General features: G+C 33.1%; 2 protein-coding genes across 2 annotated transcripts in view; one reads left to right on the top strand and one right to left on the bottom strand.

Moving 5' to 3' along the window:
- LOC137627618 (uncharacterized) overlaps positions 1–22,646 on the bottom strand; it is a 107,761-nt gene that overhangs the window by 56,779 nt on the left and 28,336 nt on the right. The window lies entirely within an intron of this gene.
- LOC137627616 (zinc finger TRAF-type-containing protein 1 homolog) lies at positions 137–21,945 on the top strand. Its single transcript, XM_068358705.1, has 8 exons — positions 137–401; positions 6,647–6,779; positions 7,201–7,306; positions 11,354–11,462; positions 13,826–13,928; positions 14,468–14,628; positions 17,382–17,584; positions 19,714–21,945. Exons 1-8 carry the CDS (start codon positions 189–191, stop codon positions 19,739–19,741), a joined length of 1,056 nt encoding a protein of 351 aa, XP_068214806.1. The 5' UTR covers positions 137–188; the 3' UTR covers positions 19,742–21,945.

Below are 22,646 nucleotides of genomic sequence, written 5' to 3'. Positions count from 1 at the left end.
AATATCTTTGAAATAATGAATTTCTATTTCGGGTGAAAGTAATAAAGCTTAACACGGCGAGAAGGTTATTTTTTTCAGCTATTGTAGCGGACTACTTTGTTTTGGCGGAGGGTGTTAGGCGACGCAACCAGACACGCCTGTGCGAACAGCTGATCGGAGGAAAACAAACCCCAGTGACGATCTTAGTCATGTCTGAGTTAGTTGCGCCAAGCTCTTCCTCTGTGGCCTCGACGGGGCCTGAAAAACGTTGTGAGGATTCCAAAGAAGTAGAGATAGCTGCTAAGAAGCCTCGCTTCGAGTCCTGCGATCGAAATGACCAGGATAATAAATTGGAAGCCAGACTTGGTGGCATTTTGTGTTGCGCTGTCTGCCTCGACCTGCCTCGCTCCGCCGTGTACCAGGTCAGTCTGCGCTGTCCTCCATTGTCGATCACTTAGAATGGACTTTTTTTTTTTTTAATCTGGCAAATTGGAAATTGTAAATGAATTTTACTGTTGTTAATTTGGTTTTCATTGTGTAACTAGATTAGATTTGATCCTTGAACAGCTGTTAATCATGATTAGGGTTAATTTTTATCTCATTATTAGGCAATTGAAATTACTACTGATGATGTTACATCGTTGGATAAATGGTTCTTAACTATGTTATATTTTTTATATTTCATTCCAGAGTAACACCATTGCAACAGGTTTTTGACTGTTGCCATAATGCCAAAAAGTATGCTCACTATATTTTTTGGTTATCAGAAGGTGCTTTGGTTATTAAATAAACCAAAAGTACCATAATAGGCAAAGAATAACTTTGCCAGTCAGGTAATGACCTAATAAAATTGCAATTGCCGTTTATGGTAAAAGAATCTATTCAAGTGATGGGAGTGGATCTGAACACTATTGTTTTTTAAAGCAGTTGTCACTTTTCAGGTGTAGTTTGGGGATTTTGATTGAGGGTTGGCTACACTATAATCTATTGAAGCAGGTGAGCCTCTAACTAACAATATGTATGTTTTGATCCATTTGCATCACTTGGAAAGTTTGGTTACCATAGGGCAAAATAGCTATTTTATTAGTTTTTTTAATTTGTTCTCGTCTAAACCACTCATTGTTTGGAGTACAAAATTCTCAGGGTTTATTCAAAATTTTTGGATGAAAAACTTGGTTAAGAGGTAGTGAAATTTTTTAAACATTCAAGATGAATACCAACATGGTATGTTTTTTGTCGGAGACGATTTGTTCAAGATCCAGTACCAAGTTACAGAAATTAATTTTGTAATTTTGTCTGTCATTCGCTTGTAAACTAACCTGCAGAAACACTATCTGAATTTTAAGGGAAATAAAACCACAGGAATATATTTAACATCTCACAACATTCACGTAACTGGATGAGGGGATGTGGGTGAGGAATGTTGAGTAACTGCTGGTTTTTTTTTTTTTTTTTTTTTTTTTTTTTAATGTAGGCATCCAGGTTTTAGATAAGTTTCTATGATAACTATTCGTAATCATTTTCTTCTTGGCAAAGTTTACTAGTAGATATCCTTGATGAAGTCATAACTGATGTGATGCAAGATTTGTGCATAATTCATTAGCAATGGATAACTGTAACACTTGTATACTCAAGAATGTTAGTCCATACATTCCGTTAAAGAGATGCTGTAGTGTTAAAAATATATTTGGTGTAATGGCAAGAACTCTCTCTTAGTGCACATGTTAAAATGAATTGAGGTATATGGAAGCCATTGAAATACCTGCAGATATAAAAGGAAACTTTGTGAGAAGTGTAGATTTCAGAATGAAGCAGCAAGGTATACCTGAGCAATATTGACCTTTTGATATAACTACAGTGTTCAGAATTTGGGTTGAAATACTATTTTTAACTCTAATGAGGTTTACGGAGATGAATATTCTATTATATTTGTTGTACCATTCTAGTTGTTTCCAGCACACTATTACAGATTATGGCATTGTCACAATGCTGTATAGAAACAGGAAGGCAAACAAATTACGAAAGTCACGTGAATGTCTTTGTAATTTTTTGTTTCTGTCATGTATAACATATGTTGGTTACTTAGTATAAAGACACTAAACTTAAATGAAAGAAAAAAAAAATTGTAAAGTATGAAGAGGTTAAACAATGCAGAAAAAATGTGATTTAAATGCTGTTACTTTTAAATCACATGCTACTCAGCTTGAGTATAAGGGAGAAAAAGTTATACATTTTTACATAAGTTTATAAACTAAGGGGTAATGTCATAACAAGCTTAGCCTTTTTAATTTCATGTCAAATTTGACTAGGGGGAAAATAACCGCAATCGAAAGATATTTTGTGTACTGATAGATGTTGCCACATGCAAGCATAAGAGTAGTTGTCCATCGCCATATAACGGAGGTACCGAGTGTTCCGTAAAAGTATAGCATAGTGCAGATGAAAATATCTGAAGTCCACCATATAACCAAAAATACAGTACACTTAATTTCATTGGCTTAGTCACATAAGTGGAATTGTAAAGGCAGCATTAAGATTTTTTCTTAACATTGTAATCAGGATTTATGTTTATTTAAATAGTAAAGTATGGTACTTCCTATATTTCAGGAGTACTGTACTAAGGTTTGAAATATAGGTTGTTAATTCAGTGTTTGATTTGTGAATTTTCTTTAGAATAATAGTAATTCATTTTCCCATGTTTAAACGTATCTACCTTGTTATCTTGTGCTGCTAGATTAGTTATGTAATGTCTTCACATCCACTTCTGTAGCCTCCAACTATCTCGAGTATATTTTCTCTATACTGTATCTCTTGACTCCCACATATACCCATGTTGCTTGTAAAACTACAGTACATATAACAAGCTGAACTAAGCTTTCTATTAATTTTTTTTTTTCCATTATCTGAATAATAAGACCCATGGTAATATGCTGCTCTGAATTTAGGTAATGTTGTAGGGGATTGCATAAGTAGCTGTAAATTTGTTTTATTACTGAAATTTATGGGGTAGTTTGCTTAGGTTCATAAATTTACATGATAAATTTTCTGGCATAATTTTTTTATTCTAAATTTACCATTCAATTTTTTATTGCAAGTACAAAACTACGATTGGAGAGTAGTTTTACACTACAATGGATTATTTACAAGTGTCGATAGTCAACTTTTTTCTCAAGTTGGTTATCTGTATATACAATACATACAGTATATATTTGAGATGAGAAAAATTAGAATTCATACTTTTGTCCCTTGGTTCTGTCATATAGGAAAATTGTAAGGTTATACCACTTTTATTCCTATTTTGTCACTTGGTAAGATGTAAATGTCTTGTGATGTATGTTTTTATTGGACTCCCCTTACAAAGTTATGCAAGAGATTAAGAAGGAAATAATGTGCAGTTAAAGGAAAGGGTTCCAAACAAAGACGTCAGGAAGGGAAGCTAGGGGGAAAAGTCCATTCGATAGAAACCAGGCAGAGGGTGTATTCTAATACAATACTGCGTATCAAAAGTAGTAAATATCACAAGATAGTTTCAAGATTGAAAAACGTATAATTAGTAAGGGAGTTTAATGAGTGATTTAATCAAGAATTACACATTAAACAGAGGAACGAAAAATCAATTTTGTGTAGGAATAGGCTTTGGACATAGTGGGTTATTGCTATCTTGGGGGGAACAATGGATGGTGTATAATAGAAAGATATTGATAGATTACTGTACTGGTAAACAGTTATGGGCAAGAGCTTTTAGTTAGATTCATAATTGGAATACAGTGGCATACTTGTTGATGTAAATGGAGCTTGGCTTGATGGAAAGGTCAAACTCCTTACACATATCCATCCCATAAAAGGAAAAATTAATAGTGTTGAATATAAAGACCTAGAAGTAGGTATGACATTTGGGTCTAACGGTAAGGGACCAATAAAGGATAGTATCCCAGGGGTTTTGGGGGTGGAACTTGGTGCTAAGAGCTGTTATTGGTACTGTATTATTTAGGGTAAATGGTTGGATAGGAATGACCACATAAGGTATGGTGGTAGTGTAATATGCATTCCACCTACATATTGTCTCTTATTTTAGTTATTTGTTTCTTGGTTTAATTTGACAATATTTTTTTTTTTTTTTTGTGGGGGGGGGGTCGGACTTTATTCCTAAAATAGCAACAGTTAGTGTGTGGTAGCTGTAAATATGTTGCGCTTCAGTGTCCTGCTGTTACGATTAAGAGATTTTGCTCGAATGTTATGAGTTGGTTGCAATTGACCAAAATTAGTGAACACAGTTTCATCATGAAATTCTTGTCCTTTAAGTAGAAGGGATGCTAATAAAGGAACATGCTAGAGAAGTGTGTAAATGCCAATAGGAAAATAAGATAAAAGGTGCTGTGCCGTAAGAAACTTAATGAAATGCTACCCAGGAAATTTCAACAGATCCTCCATGCTTGAGTCCCCTATTTTTCCATATTTCCTCCATTGTTTTCTTTTAAAGGGAGCTTCCATTTTATTTCTATCTTAGGTCGGCCTTACTTTTCTGTTAAGAACCCTTTCCAGCCATTGTTCTATTCTGTTTTGTGCATAAAGGTTCGATAGCTCAGTTATGGTGACTCAGTTTTACTTCTTCACTCCTTTTTTATAATTTGAGTACTGTACTATGTATCTTCATCTTTTCTTCTATAAGGGGACTTTGCAACATTCAATGCACTATAAAAAAAAGAAGTGAACTAGGCTACATACACTTCAATAATGGTTTTATTTTGAAAATTTCACTTTATTTTTCATAACTTGAATTACTTGTCATTCAGCCATACAAATGGTAGACTTTCAAGGTATTTTCAAATTGTTGTATAATATGCATTTTAGAGTTAAAATCTTCAAGGTCAATGCACAGACATTGTATTGGGTAAATGTACAGTACACATCATATTTAGATTTTCACAAATGGATGATTAACTCATTACGTCCCTTTGCTATAGAAACCACTACAGACTTTTAACTGCAATACATTTCTCACTAACATCTAAAGCTGAAATCTTATCTTGAATACTGTAGTTTATTGTATTACAACTAAACTTACCTTTAGTTCCCTTATAACACTACTTGTATTGTGAGTTAATTATTTAGGTTCATTGTTGCCTTAATTTGTAGGTGAATGTATGGTGTAATCCATTTAGCTTAAACTGTTATTACTGTTGAAGAACAGCTATGCATTTGTGTAGTGGTATATTGAAAGTACCATGAATTTCTTGTATAAAATTTCTGTTTGAATAAAGATATTCTGCCTAAATTGCTTTATTTTGAATATATCCACCATTAATGATGGTATGACTTACTATTAACATTATCTAAACCGTAAATTCTAGATGCTGAGATTGAACTATTTCCTGAACGAGATTACAAATTGCTTATATGAATCATAATTTCAAATGATAAAGCTGAGATCATAGTATGTTTTAACCCTCTCAGGTAAATGCTATAGTTAATTTTACAACAAATGACCGGAGCATTATCCATAAACAAAGAAAAGGCCGTACTCCAGTACTGTACAGTATTGGTGCAAATTTTTGAAATGCAGTATTGAGGTTCAACATTTATACTAATGGTGAAGCTGACTAATAATCAATTCCCACACTGCTGCATACCAATTTTAAATATAATAACAATGAATCTTATAAACATTTTGAGTGTGAGGTTTGAACAATGATTGCATTGGAGCTCATGAAGACTATTCTTACGTATCACTCCTGTCTGAGCCAATGTCAAAAAAGAGAATGGGATGGAATTGTCACAACTGTATTCTGCAGTAGTAATGATTGTGCCTTTCAAAACTAATGCAAAACTTGCGTGAAATGAAGAAATTATGTGCTGTGTATTTCACGAAAAGAAAGCATGTACAGTATGTTACGAAATGATTTGAAGGGATCAGTTATTCACGCATTTTAGTTAATCTTGAAACTAGTCTTAAAGACCAGATTGAGATCCTGTGAGTAAGTATACTGAAAAGAAAAGCCCAAAATTTGGATATGAATTGGCTAAATCTCCGACTAACGAGACATCATGTAAATTTCATCAAAGAGACAATATATGCAAAATATTATGTCCTGTTATATTTTGTTGTTCATCACTGATACCTGTATTCTGGCACTCATGAAAAGGGTGGATAGGTTTCAAAGATGGAACATTATACTTTTGTGAAAAAACATTTAAATGAATCTATTTTGTCTTGTCTTAATTGTATTTCACATTTGCAGGGCTTTGTAACTTCTATTTTCTTTCAGGAATATAAAATTTGATTTTTTAATGTGTTCATTGAATATTATATGGAAAAGCATTTCCACTGTGCAATATTTAGAACGAATGCATTACTTTAAAAAATATTCTGTTCTTCTATGATCATCTGCTGTAGTATATTATTATAGTATTTGCTTTCTCATATTTAGTTGAAAAAAACCTAACAAATACTTCATTAAATGAGTATACAGTATATGAATATGCCATTGAATAATATAACCAAACATACTGAATATATTTTGCTTAAAGTAAATTCATGACATAATGGTAATGTTTCAGGAAGCTACACAAATATTTCTAACTTTGCTTTAACATAACAATTACTGTGAATATATTCGTATGTTAGCCGGACCCAGTTGTTTTGTTATAGTGGTTCATTCTTTGTCAGTGTTCAAATGGACACCTCATGTGTGCCGGATGCTTCACTCATCTCTTGGCTGACGCCCGCATCAGGGATGAAACGGCCACCTGCCCCAACTGTCGAGTGGAAATATCTCGATCTCTTGCAACCAGGAATTTGGGTAAGACTACATTATCCTGTTTTTAGAAACTCAAAAGTAGATTCCTTTCTAGTACAGTTTCATAGGTTAATGCTGACTTGTGTCTTCTTTTCAATGACCCTAAGCCGAGACGAAGCCTGGCAGTGAGTGGTTTAATGGGGTGCAAGGTTGCTGGTCTATGGTACAGTATCACAAAGTTTGCATTAGTTTATGAAAATATAAGGTCTTATATCAATGGTGCATAAATTTTTCAGTTTTTAAGGTGAATCACAGATTTTATAATATTTGTAACCGAGTACTGTATGCAGATTAAATTGAATTAGTAAAATAAGTTGTTTTTTCAAAGACCAAGATAAAAACTTCTTTTTAAAGGTTGTGTAGGTTCACATTTAAAAAAAAAAAAAGTATTAGTGTTAATTGGACAAGCTGTGTTTGCTTACAGCGGTAGAAAAGGCTGTTTCAGAGCTGCCTGCCGAGTGCCAGTTTTGTGGGCACAAGTACCCAAGGAACTCTCTCGATCGCCATGAGATGGAACTCTGTGAAGAAAGGTGAGTTCAATATTATTTCATGTGCCTTGAAAAAAAAATAGTCATGAATCTGATTAAACTTGAAACATAACTTCCTAGTACTGATTGTTACGTCTTTCTGGCCTAGGGCCTTTATAAGTGAAATAATAGGAATGTCACTTTTATTATAAAGTACTGCCTCACTTTTGGGTATAAGCCTAGACTGGTTCCTGGTGTTGCATATGTTCATCAAATGTTCTTTTTATTCACTCTTTAAGCGGGGTTTACACGTTGGAACTGTTCGTCGAACCTGCTACTCAAATGGTTGGAAGAGGTGGAGTCAGTCAAATACATAAGGTTTGTGGGCAATGAAGCCCCTCCCACAAAAGTCAAGCTAGATCTGACTCTTCGAACCGTTCGACGAACAGGTTCACACGCTCGAACTTCATTACATACACTTGTCTGTCTAACTGCGTTCGATCAACCGCTCGACTGTGTAAATCCCGCTTTACTTCCCCTTGATTCAGCTTTTCTTTCACAAGTATATTTAATCTAGAAACTTGCCGAGTGAGTGACTGAATGAGTTGTGCACAGTACGATTCATAATAAATCTAAATAACATGTAGGTGGTTGTTAGGTTCTATCAACTCTTTCAAAGGAAATTAACACCATTTTAAAAAGCTTTACAATGGTTTATACATGCAGTTCTAATGCAAGTTATACAGTAATATGAATAGAATCAGATCAGCTGTATGGAAATCGATCTTTTAAGATTATGTAATAGGTCGCTATCTTGTACTCCTTTTCATTCGTATTGGAAGCCTTAGACAAATTACCTGTCCTTAGGATTACAGAAGTATGGTATACAGTAGGGTCCCGAATTATACGTGTTCGAATTATACGATTCCCCTTTTATGCGATAGCTATTTTTCAAAAATAAATTCTCTGTATCTGCGAAGCTGTTCAAAATCTGCTAGTCAAGCACTACAAAATGTATCAAATCTATTATCTTTTTAAGTATATTGGTAGCCCTAAATACGGTGATTTATAAAAAATGTTACACAACTATATTAACTTACGTCTTATTAACATAATTTCATTATAAATAGCCTATTTAAGGATAAAATTCCACATCAATGAAATCAACTGTGCGAGTCCACCTGACAAAATGTAAACAGAATTGTGGTTACATTCTCAGCAATCTTTATCTTTCTCCAACCTTTCGATAATTTTAATGGTAGTGTTAATGATGGTATATTAAAGCATTATTTTTTTAGTACAGTATATATAAAAGCTTTATTTTTCCCTTCGGGCGTTCAAGGTTTTCACGAGTAGACTGGGGTCGTTTATCGGCAGTGAATAGCCTAAACTTCGGTAACGAGTCGGCAATATTTTGTCATATTTTAAACAGTATACATTTGATTTGCAAAGATTGGTTTTGTTGAGTACAAAGTATAATTATAAAAATCTCTCTCTCTCTCTCTCTCTCTCTCTCTCTCTCTCTCTCTCTCTCTCTCTCTCTCTCTCTCTCTCTAAACACGGCATTCGATTACAACAGCTGATTCATTCTCTCTCTCTTTCTTTGTGTTATACAATACTTACTAATAGATGAAGAAACCAAAATCGGTTTTCTTAGTGTCAATTAAATACGAAAAAAAAAAAATACCGTGTTTTCATCCATTTCAATCATAGCTTAAAATACGGTATCCGATTTCGTCAGCAAACCACAATTTTTTAGGAAACATCATTTTATTCTAGAAAATTGCTTCTCTTCAAATAGTTAATTGCAGTTTATGAAAACTTGTGCATTTGAATTTGAATTTCGGGGGTGTTTTAAAAATTGAGTATTGCTGACTTCTTTTTGTTTTACTTTTGGCTGTGATCAGATCAGCTGATGTCCAGCTGCCGCTCTCAATATGCACGTAAGAATACAGCAACGAAGTATTGTTTATACCATTTCTTAACTTATTCAAACCATCTATACAGTTAGTTAATATTACATAAGCTCCAATGTGTTTTAATCTATCATATATTTTGTTAAGTACTTTTAAAACACACACACTCGCTCTCTCTCTCTCTCTCTCTCTCTCTCTCTCTCTCTCTCTCTCTCTCTCTCTCTCTCTCTCTCTCTCTCTCTCTGTAACAAATGAAATCTTTGTGGCTTCTCAAAGTATTAATTATATTAAAAGCAATCATGATTAAATTTTCCTTACTTTCTCCAAACTCGCACCATCTGTCACGTCGAACGTTATAGCGATAACCTAATTGTTCGAAGACTTTAAAACCCGGCCTAGTACTTTCTTCTTTTACTTTTTTTTTTCTGACGGTTACATAATTGAGGTGGGTACAAGTTGACTTATAACTGAAGTTAGGAAAAGTATTTTGGATATGGAAAGGACAATTATCTTTCGTAACAGTTTAGAATTATCGTAAATTATCATTCTGTCATTAGCGGCACTTTGTTACTGTTGATTACACGCAAAAAAAAAAAAAAAACTTTTCCTGCTTTGCTACGTATGTAGGAAATTATATGGATACGGTAAATATTTGTAATAACATATTTACTAAAAGCTTTTAATATCATTGTTTATCACTTTGATCATGCATGTTTAATGCCTTCGTTTGTTTATTATGATCGAAGATAGAGCGTACAGTAAACGAATGGAAGGTTTCCGTTTCAGGCGGCGTCATAAATAAAAACATTATATAAATGACATTCACTTCATTTATTTGGAAGTTCTAAGAAAAATTAAGTAGAACATTGGTAATTACAAAATCAACATATAATCAATACTTGGTAAGATTGCTGTCAATTCAAAAACTAACCTATACACAGATGTGTAAATGCGTCTGTTTCTTCGTTATGATCAGAGAAAAACTTAACAAAACATTGGTTGTCGTTTTTTATCGTGCTTTTTGGCGTGTTTAGGAAACGCATGATATAAAATCGCCTTTATTTTGATAATTCTGGATTTTCAATGATACAACAAAAGCTAGTCTATAGAGTGATGCTTTTGTTATTCACCAGTTGTCTTATACAATAGATGTGACAAACATTAAAATTTGTCTGTATTTTGGGTCGTGTTATAACGGGAAATATACGGTGTTTACACCCATCCTGGTTGTAATTTTAACCTTTTTTCAAGTTATTAGATTTTTAAAGTATATTAAATGTTTGATTTGTTTACAAGAACAATTTGATATTATAATAAAATATAGTATAGCACATAGAAAGTATTGGAAATGGGTGGTAAACACGTTTGAATAGGCAAGTTGCTGGTTGCCATGGCCCCAATGGAATTGTTTCTGTTCGTTGTGTGTTTTGAAATATGCGATTTTCCATTTATACGAGGTCATTGATCGACCAAATTCTCGCATAATTCGGGACCCTACTGTATTATGCTTTTCGAAGCAGTTTGCTGTTAGCTGCATCTTTTACTTGGGGGAGGAGTAGAAATAAAAATAATTTACGGTTCTTGAGAGAAATATATTGAATGCCTCGAGTTGCAAGACCATAAAGTATATTTAACTAATCAATCATGAATCCAGAATACTTTGATTTCATATTATCAAGCCTCACGTGGTAGGGCTCAAGTTTATCCTACGTCCTAGATTATGAACCATGTAATGTAAGAGGCATTAGGTAAAATTGTACATCCCCTTTTTTTAAACTAATGTTCCAAACTGATTGCTGTACTTTGAATTACAAAATGTCTTATGCTGTGAAACTGCAAATTGTTGGAGTACTGCACTGTAATTAGAGAATTTGAGAATATGCACTGTAAAATATCAGTACTGAAGTTATGTTACATAATGAACTTGAGAAACCCTTTAGACTGAGACGTATTAGAGAAGAGGAGCAACAATTCTGATGAAAAAATCTAAAACTTAATATATATACTGTACAGTATGTATAAATAGTTTAGTTGATCGAGTATTTATTTATATTGAAAATAAAGAAGAAAGTAAGTCTTCCCATTTTAGTCCTTACACTTCAGATCAGACCGCAGAAAAAAAGTTATTAAATTACTTCAATGACAATTTTTTTTGTACACTGTGCTACCATGATTTGGTGCCATTTTGTTTTAGGCCCGTACGTTGTCAGTACAATGTGTTGGGCTGTGGTTGGCGTGGACCTCACCATGATGTGGGTAGTCACGAGCAACAGTGTCAGCATCCTAGCCACACTGGTGCCCAGGTCAGTATTTCACTCGTTGTACAGTTCATTGTTGGTGGTAAATTTGTATAAAATATATAAAGCATATAGTAAAAGGGTTAGACAGTAGTTTATTATACAATATGTTGCCATTGTTTCTTGTTTTTGTAACCAGTAATAAATAGCAAATCCATTGCCCCGAAGAAGAAAATACATATGGTAAGTAGATCTTGAAAAGAAGCTTTATTAAACATAAATGCTAAGTTTTGATCATGCAAGAAGAATAGAGAATGAGGCTGGGACAATATTTTACAAAAAAAAAAAAAAAAAATTCACCCTTATTCAGATAATAATCTATATAGAATAAAGTTGTATTTATTAACTAGACTGTTTTCAGTGTAATGCATAATTTTGTAATCTGCAATCCCAAAGGAATTTTTTATTTTTCATTAATTAAAGTTTTCTTGGATTTTAATGGATTTAATTCAAGATGAGAATTTGCCATGTGAGTAACAAATACTAGAAATATCCAAAGCTACCCTGCGTTTAGCACAGTATAGTGTAGCATATTTTATCAGAACTAGCCTAAATTTAGCACAGTGCAATATAACCTATTTTGCCTAGCTTAGTCTGTGATAAGAATTATTTGTTAATAACTTTTCTTATTTAACTAACATTTACAGAATTTACAGAGACCAATAAGACTAGCATACTAATACCTTTTCCAACGCAGGTCCGAGATTTAAAAAAATAAAAGTATTTGAAGCACAATTTCAGTGGTGGAAAATTCATATTGGAATTTGATTCAAAATTGCTGTAGTATTGCAGTGCATTTTAGAAATAAGTTATATGGGCTCTGAATCCATGTGTAGTACACTGTTAAAATTAGACCAGGGGTACCTAGGGGAGATGATTTCTTCTAGGTTATCATACACATTTGCCAACTGCTTCACTAAATCCTTTCAATTTAAAAAATTGTGTTTGATTTTAGGCTTGATAGGGTATATAAAATCGGTGTTCTCTAATTCTGCTCTTGCATGAAAACTGAAGAACACTTACAGGTTTGATACCGTGTACCATGGGACCTGTAACCTTTTCAATATGTATCTCGTCTCGGTCTGGTTATTTTCCCATGTGCGGTCACATTCACGCAAGGGTATCTGTTTTGTCGTGCAAATTTTGTCCGTGGACATGTTGAAACCACAGAAAACTAAGCTATGCCTTTAGATATGTATATACTGGAATAACATATTTTTAAATTACTAGATCTACGGTTTTTTTTTAAGCTGGTGAATGATTTTTGTGTGCCACCAATTTTTAGCCAGATAGAATGTCACATGTATTTCCCTTTCATAGGCAAAGCTTTATGCTACTTGAATCATAAGCACTGAGTTTAGTCATTTTGTAATATAGAATTTGGCTTTGTTTCAGTCATGTGCATGTTACCACTTAGAAAAAATATTTCAGATGCTTTTGATATTAGCTGTATATCTGGTTTCTTGTAATTTTAAATCTATGGTCTGGTTGAACAATCTGATAATGTCCATATAGAATTACGGGTTCCTACAATTTATTTTGCTATAGTACAATAAACACATCTTGGGCCTGAGTTGGCTGTAAGAAAATAGCAGTTATTGAAGGGGAAAGAGATTGCTAGAATGAAGGTTAATTAAATTTACCGCAATGAAACAGTTAAATGTTTATGAATTATGTATGACATTTTCTGCCAAATGGAGCAGATGCAATGGCACTTAAAAGTTTTGATGTTAGAGGTGTGACAAAACTTATCAAGATGCATAACATGTCATGAAAAAAAACATAATCAAGAAGGTTGAGATGGGTGGGTTTATGATGGGAAGGGTAGATGATCAATTAGTCCAAAAACTTAGTGTACCAAGAAGAAGAATATTAAGAAATGAGAAGAGCATGAAGATCTAAAACAGTTAGGAATTTAATATGCAAGTTTGCTAGACAGAAGAGTGGAAAGACATCACATTTCAAATCTTATTCTGTAAATAGAGAATATGATTAAAGAATTTGAAATGGTGTTGATAGTTCTATTCTGTGCCCAAGTCACTTTCATTTTGTTTTTTTACTGTATCTCTGTTGTTCCCAGCTTGTAAAATTCCTTTTTTGTTCTGTTAACACTGACGTGGAACATGTGAATTTTGTGTATGATACGGAATTTGAAAGACAAAGTACAGTATTCAGAAGAATCTTTGTTATTGAAAAGAAGTATCTAGTACTTAGCCATGCAAGTTTGAAAATTGATTTAACCATTCACTTTTGAACAATACTTTTATCATTTAATGAATTCTGGCTTCACAATTTGGTATTAAATTTGTTTAAATTAGTGCATGCTGTGTGTTAACACTTTTGGCCACAAATATATTTTTCTTTTACAGGTGTTTTCACATCTTCAGAAGCAGGCTGAGAATGTGGAAGAAGCTTCAAAAACCTTCAATCAGATCATGTCAGTTCTCTCCTTTGAAAAAATTACTTTTAACGGTGAGATATTGTTTCCAATGTGGCAATTTTTGAAAATTTTTCTTGGCAATAAAATTAAAATTACTGTACTTTAGTTGCTATAATTAATTTAGAAAGTTTTCATAGTCCTATAAGTACAAATATTTATTTTTCTGACTACCTAGTCTGATTTGTATCAAAATTATAAGTTGAGGTAACTGCATTGTGATTCATTGTATATGATATTGAATTACTCTAGTGTCTTTGGGAAGAAAACCGTGAACAAAAATAAAAAATCCAATAGGATATGAATTACTTAGTTCTTTAAACAAGAATTAAAGGAAGTTTCTCATGTTTTGTAGCTTTTCATAGAAGAATATAAAGATAAATATCTTTCAAGGGTTTTTGGGGGCTGCCCTTGAAAAAATAACTTTGTCAAAATATACTTAGCTTCCTGGTATTACATGGTTTGCCTGACAATGGCAGCCGTTTAAAATCTTATTTTTCAACTAAGAAAAAATAATTGATAAATATTGTGGGCTCAGCTTCACCTTTTTATTTATATTTTGTCTAATTTACAGACTTGCAGCTGAAGCCTTACCGCACTGACGAGTTCATCCACAAATTGTTTTATGAAACCAGTCGTTTTTCTGCACTTGGATATCAGTGGGTGATAAAAGCTCGTTTGAATGACAACCAAAAAGATCCTCACCTCACCTGTGACCGTTTCATAACCTATCAGGTTTGTTGTTGTTGGTATTCTTTTTATTTTCCACTATTGTCAAATGTCTCGACCTTCATTAAGGGCTTGTCTTGGTTGTACCTGAATCCATTATCAGGTAGCTTGAGAAAGGTATTTTTAGGGCTTGTCCAAAGTCGTGTACCTCCTCCTCTAAGGAGAAGTGAAAGTTTGAATAGTGTGAAGTAATTGTTCGGTGGCGACTTTGTTCTCTAGCCTTAAGTAATGCCATAGTTTCTCTACCATGGTTTTCCACTGTCTTGGGTTAGTTCTCTTGCTTGAGGGTACACTCGGGCACATTGTTCCATCTTATTTCTCTTCCTCTTGTTTTGTTAAAGTTTTGATAATTTATAAAGGAGATAGTTATTCTAATATTAATGTTCTTAAAATATTTTGTTTCCTAGTTTCCTTTCATCTGGGCTATTTTCCCTGTCGGAACCCCTGGGGTTATAGCATTCTGCTTTTCCAACTAGGGTTGTAGCTCAGCAGTTAATAATAATAATGATAATAAAAAGCTTTTGCCAGGTTACGAAATCCATCAATCAATTAAATATCTTCTACTTTCTGTAAATTAACTCCGAGATACTACATGAAATTTTAATGTATTATCCCTTCTATCTATTTTCCTTCCTCTCATGTATTTTATCTAATTATTGTCAGGTTATTATTTTAATATTTCATTCTTAAATACCTATAATTAAACAATACTTTGTAGTTCACAATATTACATATGCTTATACTATTTAATGCAGGTTTTGTATAAACAAATTTACTGCAAAAGTTTAGATGAATTTACTGTACATTATTCTACTCCATGTATGTTCAGAAACAACTAGTGTGTTCTCTTTTTAGTTACCTCTCCTCAAAGGTGACGATTTGTTTTCTTTATGAAGAATGTTTTTTTTTTCCTAATGTACAAAGTTCAACTTTTCCGCTGTTTTCCTGGCTATTTGCTTCATATGGTTCGAACTGATATGGTTCCAGAATTGCTATTGACTGATCCTTGTTATCTGCTACAGCTTCGTTGCCTATATCATCCAATCTATTGAAAAATTGCTCAAATCTACTCTGTGCTCGCTGTATGAATGCATTTTCCTGTGATTAGCTGATTTAAACAGAGTGGCGGAGTCAAGTTGTCACTCCGTGATGTCGCACAATGGCGGAGCAGCCTTTGTCAAATCTTCGAAGTCTGGTTACAGCCTGTACCAGCTGGTGTAATTATTTTATCAAGAAACGAAAAGGCAATCGAGTGTTTATTAATTTAGGGTTCTGAGTGAATTATGAAGATATTAATATTTTCAGTTATTTTAGGCATGTCAGCCCATCTTTGACATTGTGTTTCCAAGCATCTCACCTCCCAAGAAAAAACTAAGCTATTTTAGCTGGTATTTTGTTTTTTCACTAAGGTGAACAATAAGCTGGAGCTTAATTATTGCAATTCTGCAATTGCTGTAATTCTTTCCAATGTTAAATTTCTAGAAATATATTTCCCAGATTAAATTTTAAAAAATATATTTTCCATTAATGTAGAATTTTCCTTTCATCATAAATAAGCAAATATGTTTACCTATTTATTTTGAAAGTATTTGTAGCATGGTTTGAATGATTTTGGAAGAAGTTGATTCACTTTGTATATTTCTGTGTTCGGACAGAATTTATCGTTATGTATTTTTGGGATATCTGTTGAAAGATTATTAGGTGACCCAGTTTTCAATGGAAAAAATTTTCATAGTGACTTTGAGTTGGAATTAATTACATTATTTTTATGTTAGTATTGGAATTGTAGCTTCTTTCCCAAAGGTATCCCTACGTTAGGGGTCTGTTGCCTGATGCACCCTCTTCAATGACTTCTATTAAATCCTTCACCTTATTTTGCCATATTCTCTGTCTCCCTCTCAATCATACCCCCCTCCTGTAGCAGGTTCATCCCAAGGTCTCCTCACTCCCTCCCCACCATCCATCCTTAACACGTGCCCGCACCATCGCAGTCGTGACACAGTTATCACCTCTGTAATCTTTACTAATTCTGCCATTCTTATTTCGTCATTTTCCAACCTTCCAAGCAGTGATACAGTATTCCTATAATCCACCTCGGCATTCTCCTCTGTTCTCTCAAGCTTTTCCTCCTCTTTCCATCTTAGTGTCCACATTTCCGATCCATACTTTAACAATGGTATTATTACTGTGCTATAGATCATAACTTTTGCTTGATTGGCATTTTCTATCACATACTACCTCTGGTACTTCCCTCCACTTCCTGCCGGCAGTTTTTAATACTTATGTATCCTCTGCAAATATGGAACAATTCTGCCATCCAGGTACAGTTCTTGCTATTGCTTGCAAGTTTATTTTGGATGCTCAATTTAGTTGCTGTTGTGTGAAGATTCTGTTTAAAGGTCAGAATTTATTGCTTTTTTAAGGCAGAATTTATTCTTTTTGTTTAAATGACAACATTTTTTCCTTTTTTTAAAGCACAGAATTTATTTGTTTTGCTTAAAGGGCAGAATTTATTCCTTTAAAGAAAAGAATTTATTCCCTTGGTTAAAAGTGCAAAATTTATAATGTAAATTTAAAAGGGCAGAATTTATTCCTTTTGTTTACAGGGAAAAATTTATTCCTTTTGTTTAAAGGGAAAAATTTATTCCTTTTGTTTAAAGGGAAAAATTTATTCCTTTAGTTTAACAGGCAGAGTTTATTTTTTTTTTTAAAGGTCAGAATTTATTCATTTTGTGTAATTTCAAAACTTTCCTTTCCAGCTGATTGTGAAAAGTAAACCCAACAATCCTATGATGGTTCACTTTATGATACTTCGTGGTCCTTTTGGAGACATGAGAGTCGACCCACATATTTACCAGTTTGAGTTCACTGAAAATGGAACAGAGAGTCCCTTCTTCGCCCTTCCGCTTCCTGACAGCGCAGAGTGTAATAAACTCCTCGCGGCTCGCACCATAGACTTCAGGTAAGAAACCAAGAAATTGATCCACTTCAATTATGTTTTGGAGATCAATTTAAGATAGACATTTGATATAGATTTGATATTATATCAGTGTTTATATGAAGTACAAATATTTGCCTTGTGCCTATTGCTTCTATGAGAGTGACTGCAAACAAAGACTTCACTAAAGATCTTGTTTTGCTTGAGGGAAAGTGATGCCCTTTAAGACAGTGAAGTATCCACTATCATGTCTCACTTCCCTCAAGCACAAACCTTGGCTGTGATTGTCATCAACTTCCTTTTATTCTTCATTGCCTCACATTATACCTTTTTTTCACGTTTCACTTTTTTCTTCCCACATTTCACCTTTTATCTTCACACATTTTACCTTAGTCAGAGTTGTATCTTATTCCGTAAGTGAACCCTTTATTAGAGGACATTATTAATAGACTTAGTATTATATCGCATGTTAAACTTATTAGCCAAATGACCTTCAACCTTCTCCCATATTTAAGATACAGTTTCATACAGTATACTTCTTTTAGCTATTGTGGTACATTTCTTGGCCAATGGCTATGGTACTAATACTGTACCAGCAATCATTCCAAGCTTATGCCCAGAACTGGTCATGGAAATCCAAATAGTTATGTACTCGGTCATCTTTAAATTTGCGGCTGCTTTCTGCCCTAACAGAAAGGTTGAATGTTGAGGATTTATACCAATCAGTCAAGTTACCCTTTTTCAGTATTTGAAATGTCACGAAAATAAAATTTTCTCGTGTAACTCCTCGTGTTAATTCCTCTTCTTTTTTCATAAATGATTATGATTTGCTGAAATGAAATTGGTCATAAAACCACTAGTTTCAAAGCATATGCAGTAGCCAAGTGACATGGTGGACCACATTTACTTGACCTTAGGAGAAAATTTTAAGATGAAAGTCTCTTGTGGGGGTACATTCTACTCTTGACAGTGTTGGGAAGTGCAAGGCAAGAATATGAATATAACATTTATAGTTTTCCTTATACACAAAACTAGATAAGGCCACTTATGTCTTAAAGCTCCCATTGATAGTTCTGTTAATGATTAGAATATGAAGTTCAATATCCTCATTGATGAAATATACTCCACAAGTGTAAATAGTCTGGGAATATCAAAATACTTCACACAGATATACATAGTTTAAGAATATGGGAATTTTATATTTTACCACGCGTTGAAATCACTACATTTACTTCAATTCATTCAAGTCTATTTGGAAAGGTAGCTTAAGAATAAATTAATAAGTCACTGCAAGAGACAGAATTCATTCAAGTGCCATATATTCATCTGGACCTGTTTATATTACATCTTCATTGGAGTGATTCAAATGTCACTCATGAGAGGCAGTAGTAGTGAAGTGGTGCACTGTACATAATGCTCTAGAGACTGTTACACTATGACTAGTGCTCCTGGAATCAGTGGTAGGAACGAGGGAGTAAAATACATAAAAACTTCCCAAGTTCCTGAGGTGCGACTAACATTGCTGCCTTTGTCTCTCCTATAGCCTTGAGTAAAAAAAATAGCAAAGCTTTAAATTTAAAGTTCCCAAGGTTTTACTAACATTGTTGCCTCTCTCTCTCCTATGGCCTCAGGTTACCCATTCCAGAATAGGGTGGCTTCCTAGCCAATTGAAAATGTTTAAAGAACCTTATTTCTTCTAAAGAAAACCTTCAGAAGGTGGAGTCAATATTTTCAGTATTTACCACAAATTCTTAAATAGAGCTAATTTTATCTATCAATAATCAAACATAGATGTTTTTAATGAGTCCCACTAATTCTGAAGAGAATAATGTTTGACACTAGGTTAGCCTCTTGAGTTTTCAAATTTTAGGATCAGCCACAACTCCCTTCATTTTCATACTCTCTTTTCGGTGTCATCTGACCTAGCCAAGTTTCAATATCAACTTAATGAATAAAAAAATCAATCATGTGATAATTTATTATTTGGTAAACCTTAGAGTACAGAGATCGGCTTTAGTAAGGTAGTGGTTTGTACGCTTGGAACTTTGAAAAGAATTGAATTGATATTCTGAAAATAGTGGTATGTTACTAATACCTTAGTGGTACAGGTTAAGCTGAAGGTTTTCTCATATCATCCAACATACTTTTTTCAGGTTGATGATGGGACTTGTGACAAAGTAACTTTTTAGTGTCTATGATAGACTGCCTTCAACCAATGCAAAATCTCTGATGCTAAGGATTTGTAGTTAAATCATGAGGCAATCCTCTCCTTCAGTCATCAAGGTATTTTCATGTAGCCATTGTGTTACATAGTTTCCTTAAAAAATTACCAGCTTTTTTAGTGTTATACAGTGCTGTTCTTTTTTATTTATAGTACAGGACAGACCAAGCAATTTTATTGAACTGTGAATAGATTTTTACCATTCACATCACAAAGATTTCCAAAAATAATTCAGCGATGTAATGGTCATGATCTCCAGTAAAGATGAGTATTAGTCAGAGGGGGAAAAAAAAACCATACATTGAAAAATTAGAATTTATTGTGTAATGAATCCGCTTGAATGCCTTTAACAATAATTCTTTCTATAATTCGCTAAAAATTTATATTTTTAATGAGGCTTCGTACTATTGCATTTATTTTCCACTTTAGTTCATCTGCATTGTAAAATATTAAGGATTTGCCTTATAGGCAGCAAAGAATAACTTTATAATTATAAATGGGAGTTGTTGAATCTTTTATAGATTTAATAAGTCTCTTGAGAGATGCAGTGGTATCAAAATATAAACAATTGAACTGTATGATATAGATGTGATCTTACTGCAACAGGAAATTAAGGCAGTATCTTTCCACCATTTCTTTCATTAAGTTGCCTATGATTTTTTTTAATTAGTTTAAAGATTAGATCTCACCCTCTATTTACTTGCATAAAAAAGAATTCATGATGCCTGGTGATTTCAGTAATGGGAACATTTTTACTATGCAGTATGGTGCAAGATGTTTTAAGGTTGTGGATAATGTGTGCAACAAAGCATTAAGGTGCATTAGTCATGTAGTTTTATGCACAATACATCAGACAGATAGGAAATTCCTCTACAGATATTTTGAATATTGATCAGTTTGCTTGGCAACTATGTTTCAGTTAAAGTTTGAAGTATGTTTATTGTAATTTCATAATATATAAATTATAGATTATATAATTCATTATGTCTTTGTGAGTTTTTTTTCTCAGAGGTTTGAACATAATTAGTTCCCTAAAGAGGTTAATGTTAAAGTAGAGCACAAAGAGAATATGCATTTGTCAAACAAACCTAGAGCAAAGAGAAACGACTATGTCATCCTGGTATGGTCATCAATAACTTCATTGGTCTCGTAAACAGTCAAGTCTTTACATTGAGTTTATGAGTAGTTCAATTGTTTGTTGGGTGAAATAACCAAACCACTGATGGTACTATTAACAAAAGGAAAAAAAATGCATAACCTGATTGCTAAAATATCTTGTATTTGCAGTGTTAAAGAGGCTCACTGAATTTATAATCCTTTGTCAAATTTACTTTTGTATTTGATACACAATTTTAATTGTATATAATAGTTTTTTATTAGTATTAATATTTAAGGTTTAGTTACTTTATTTTATGTAAATAAGCAGAATGTCAATTATACCAAGTAAAAGAGCATTAGACAAATCATGATACAATATTTGAAATGATATGGCAGCCTTAAGTTAACATTTAAAAGTTGTAGAAACAATTAAGACATTGCTAGTAATTTTTAAAGTCTTTGTAATACATATGATGGGAATTTATTAAAAGTGAAAGAAGTGAAGTTATTAAAGTAGATTCTATGCAGTGATTGAACAGTATACTAACAGGATCTTAGCATAATACAGGGAAAAATTTATATATTTACTCAATGCTATTAATTAATTGAACATATAGGTATACAATGTGTATATATATATATATATATATATATATATATATATATATATATATATTAATTCTATATAATTGATTAATATTTGAGTAGTATTCCAGTTTGATTTCACCTTAATCTAGATAACTTGGATTATTTTGTAAGGGGATATTTTTGTCCAAAGTTACAAATCCTATTGATATTGTGTTCATAAGAGAACCAACTTTGACAAAGTGTAGAAAATTTTTCTGGCAACTAGATTGTTTAATATTGTCACAGGCCTTTATAAAAATGAATGGTAATGTTTATAGATTCCAAGTTTTTACATTTATTTATTGGGTGACTTAATCTCTGGAAATACGACCTTGTCTCTGTACACCGATGTTGAATGGTGAGATGAAATTTAATTTCAGCAATTTTGGATGATAGCACTATAATTTTGAGTTTGCATTATTAAAGTTGGAGCAAAATAGACGACTGTGATGATGTTTAATACCACAATATCCTAGCAATGATAATTCAGTTATTCAAATGGCCTTGGGTAAATTCTTATTTCAGTAAGTGACATTGATCTAAAATTGTGCACTAACTGTTATGACCTTGGTAATTCTGATCTTATGCAGAGCCTTCAAATAAAGTGTTTTGAAATAGCTTAAAGTAAGGGGACTGAATGAAAGAAGCTTATGAACAAGATGTTAAACCTTTGTAACAAAGTTACTCCCTAATGAGGGTACTAGAGATGCCTTTATCATTGCCATAAACAATTCAATGTTAGCCCTAACAATTTTGGTGTTAAGACAAAAAGTTTTTTTCTATAAGAGATAGATATTCTATCACACTTTGGGATTAATGTGCAGTCTGGTTTCCGAGAGCATTCTTGTGAATTTTTAAAACAGCAAATCTAATACTACTAGAAAATACCAAAGAAATATTGTCTTCCATGCTCATAGGGAAGACTTGGCGAGTATAATGGAGATCCATGGATTCAGGCTCTATTGAATTCATCACAGTACCTCTTTACACATTACCATCGGGAACTGATAATGGGGCAGGAGACAGCTTCCTAACATCTTTTATCCGTGGTTGGACAAGCGAAGAAGCATACTTAATGCAAGCTGTTAGCACCAAAAGATTCGAGTACCTTTCTCAACTTATAATTAAATACATTTGATT

Source organism: Palaemon carinicauda, chromosome 35 (assembly GCF_036898095.1).
Source record: "Palaemon carinicauda isolate YSFRI2023 chromosome 35, ASM3689809v2, whole genome shotgun sequence".
NCBI classification, from domain to species: Eukaryota; Metazoa; Arthropoda; class Malacostraca; order Decapoda; family Palaemonidae; genus Palaemon; species Palaemon carinicauda.
The sequence above is the reverse complement of the archived record's forward strand: the minus strand, read 5'-3'. Positions and strand labels throughout refer to the sequence as shown.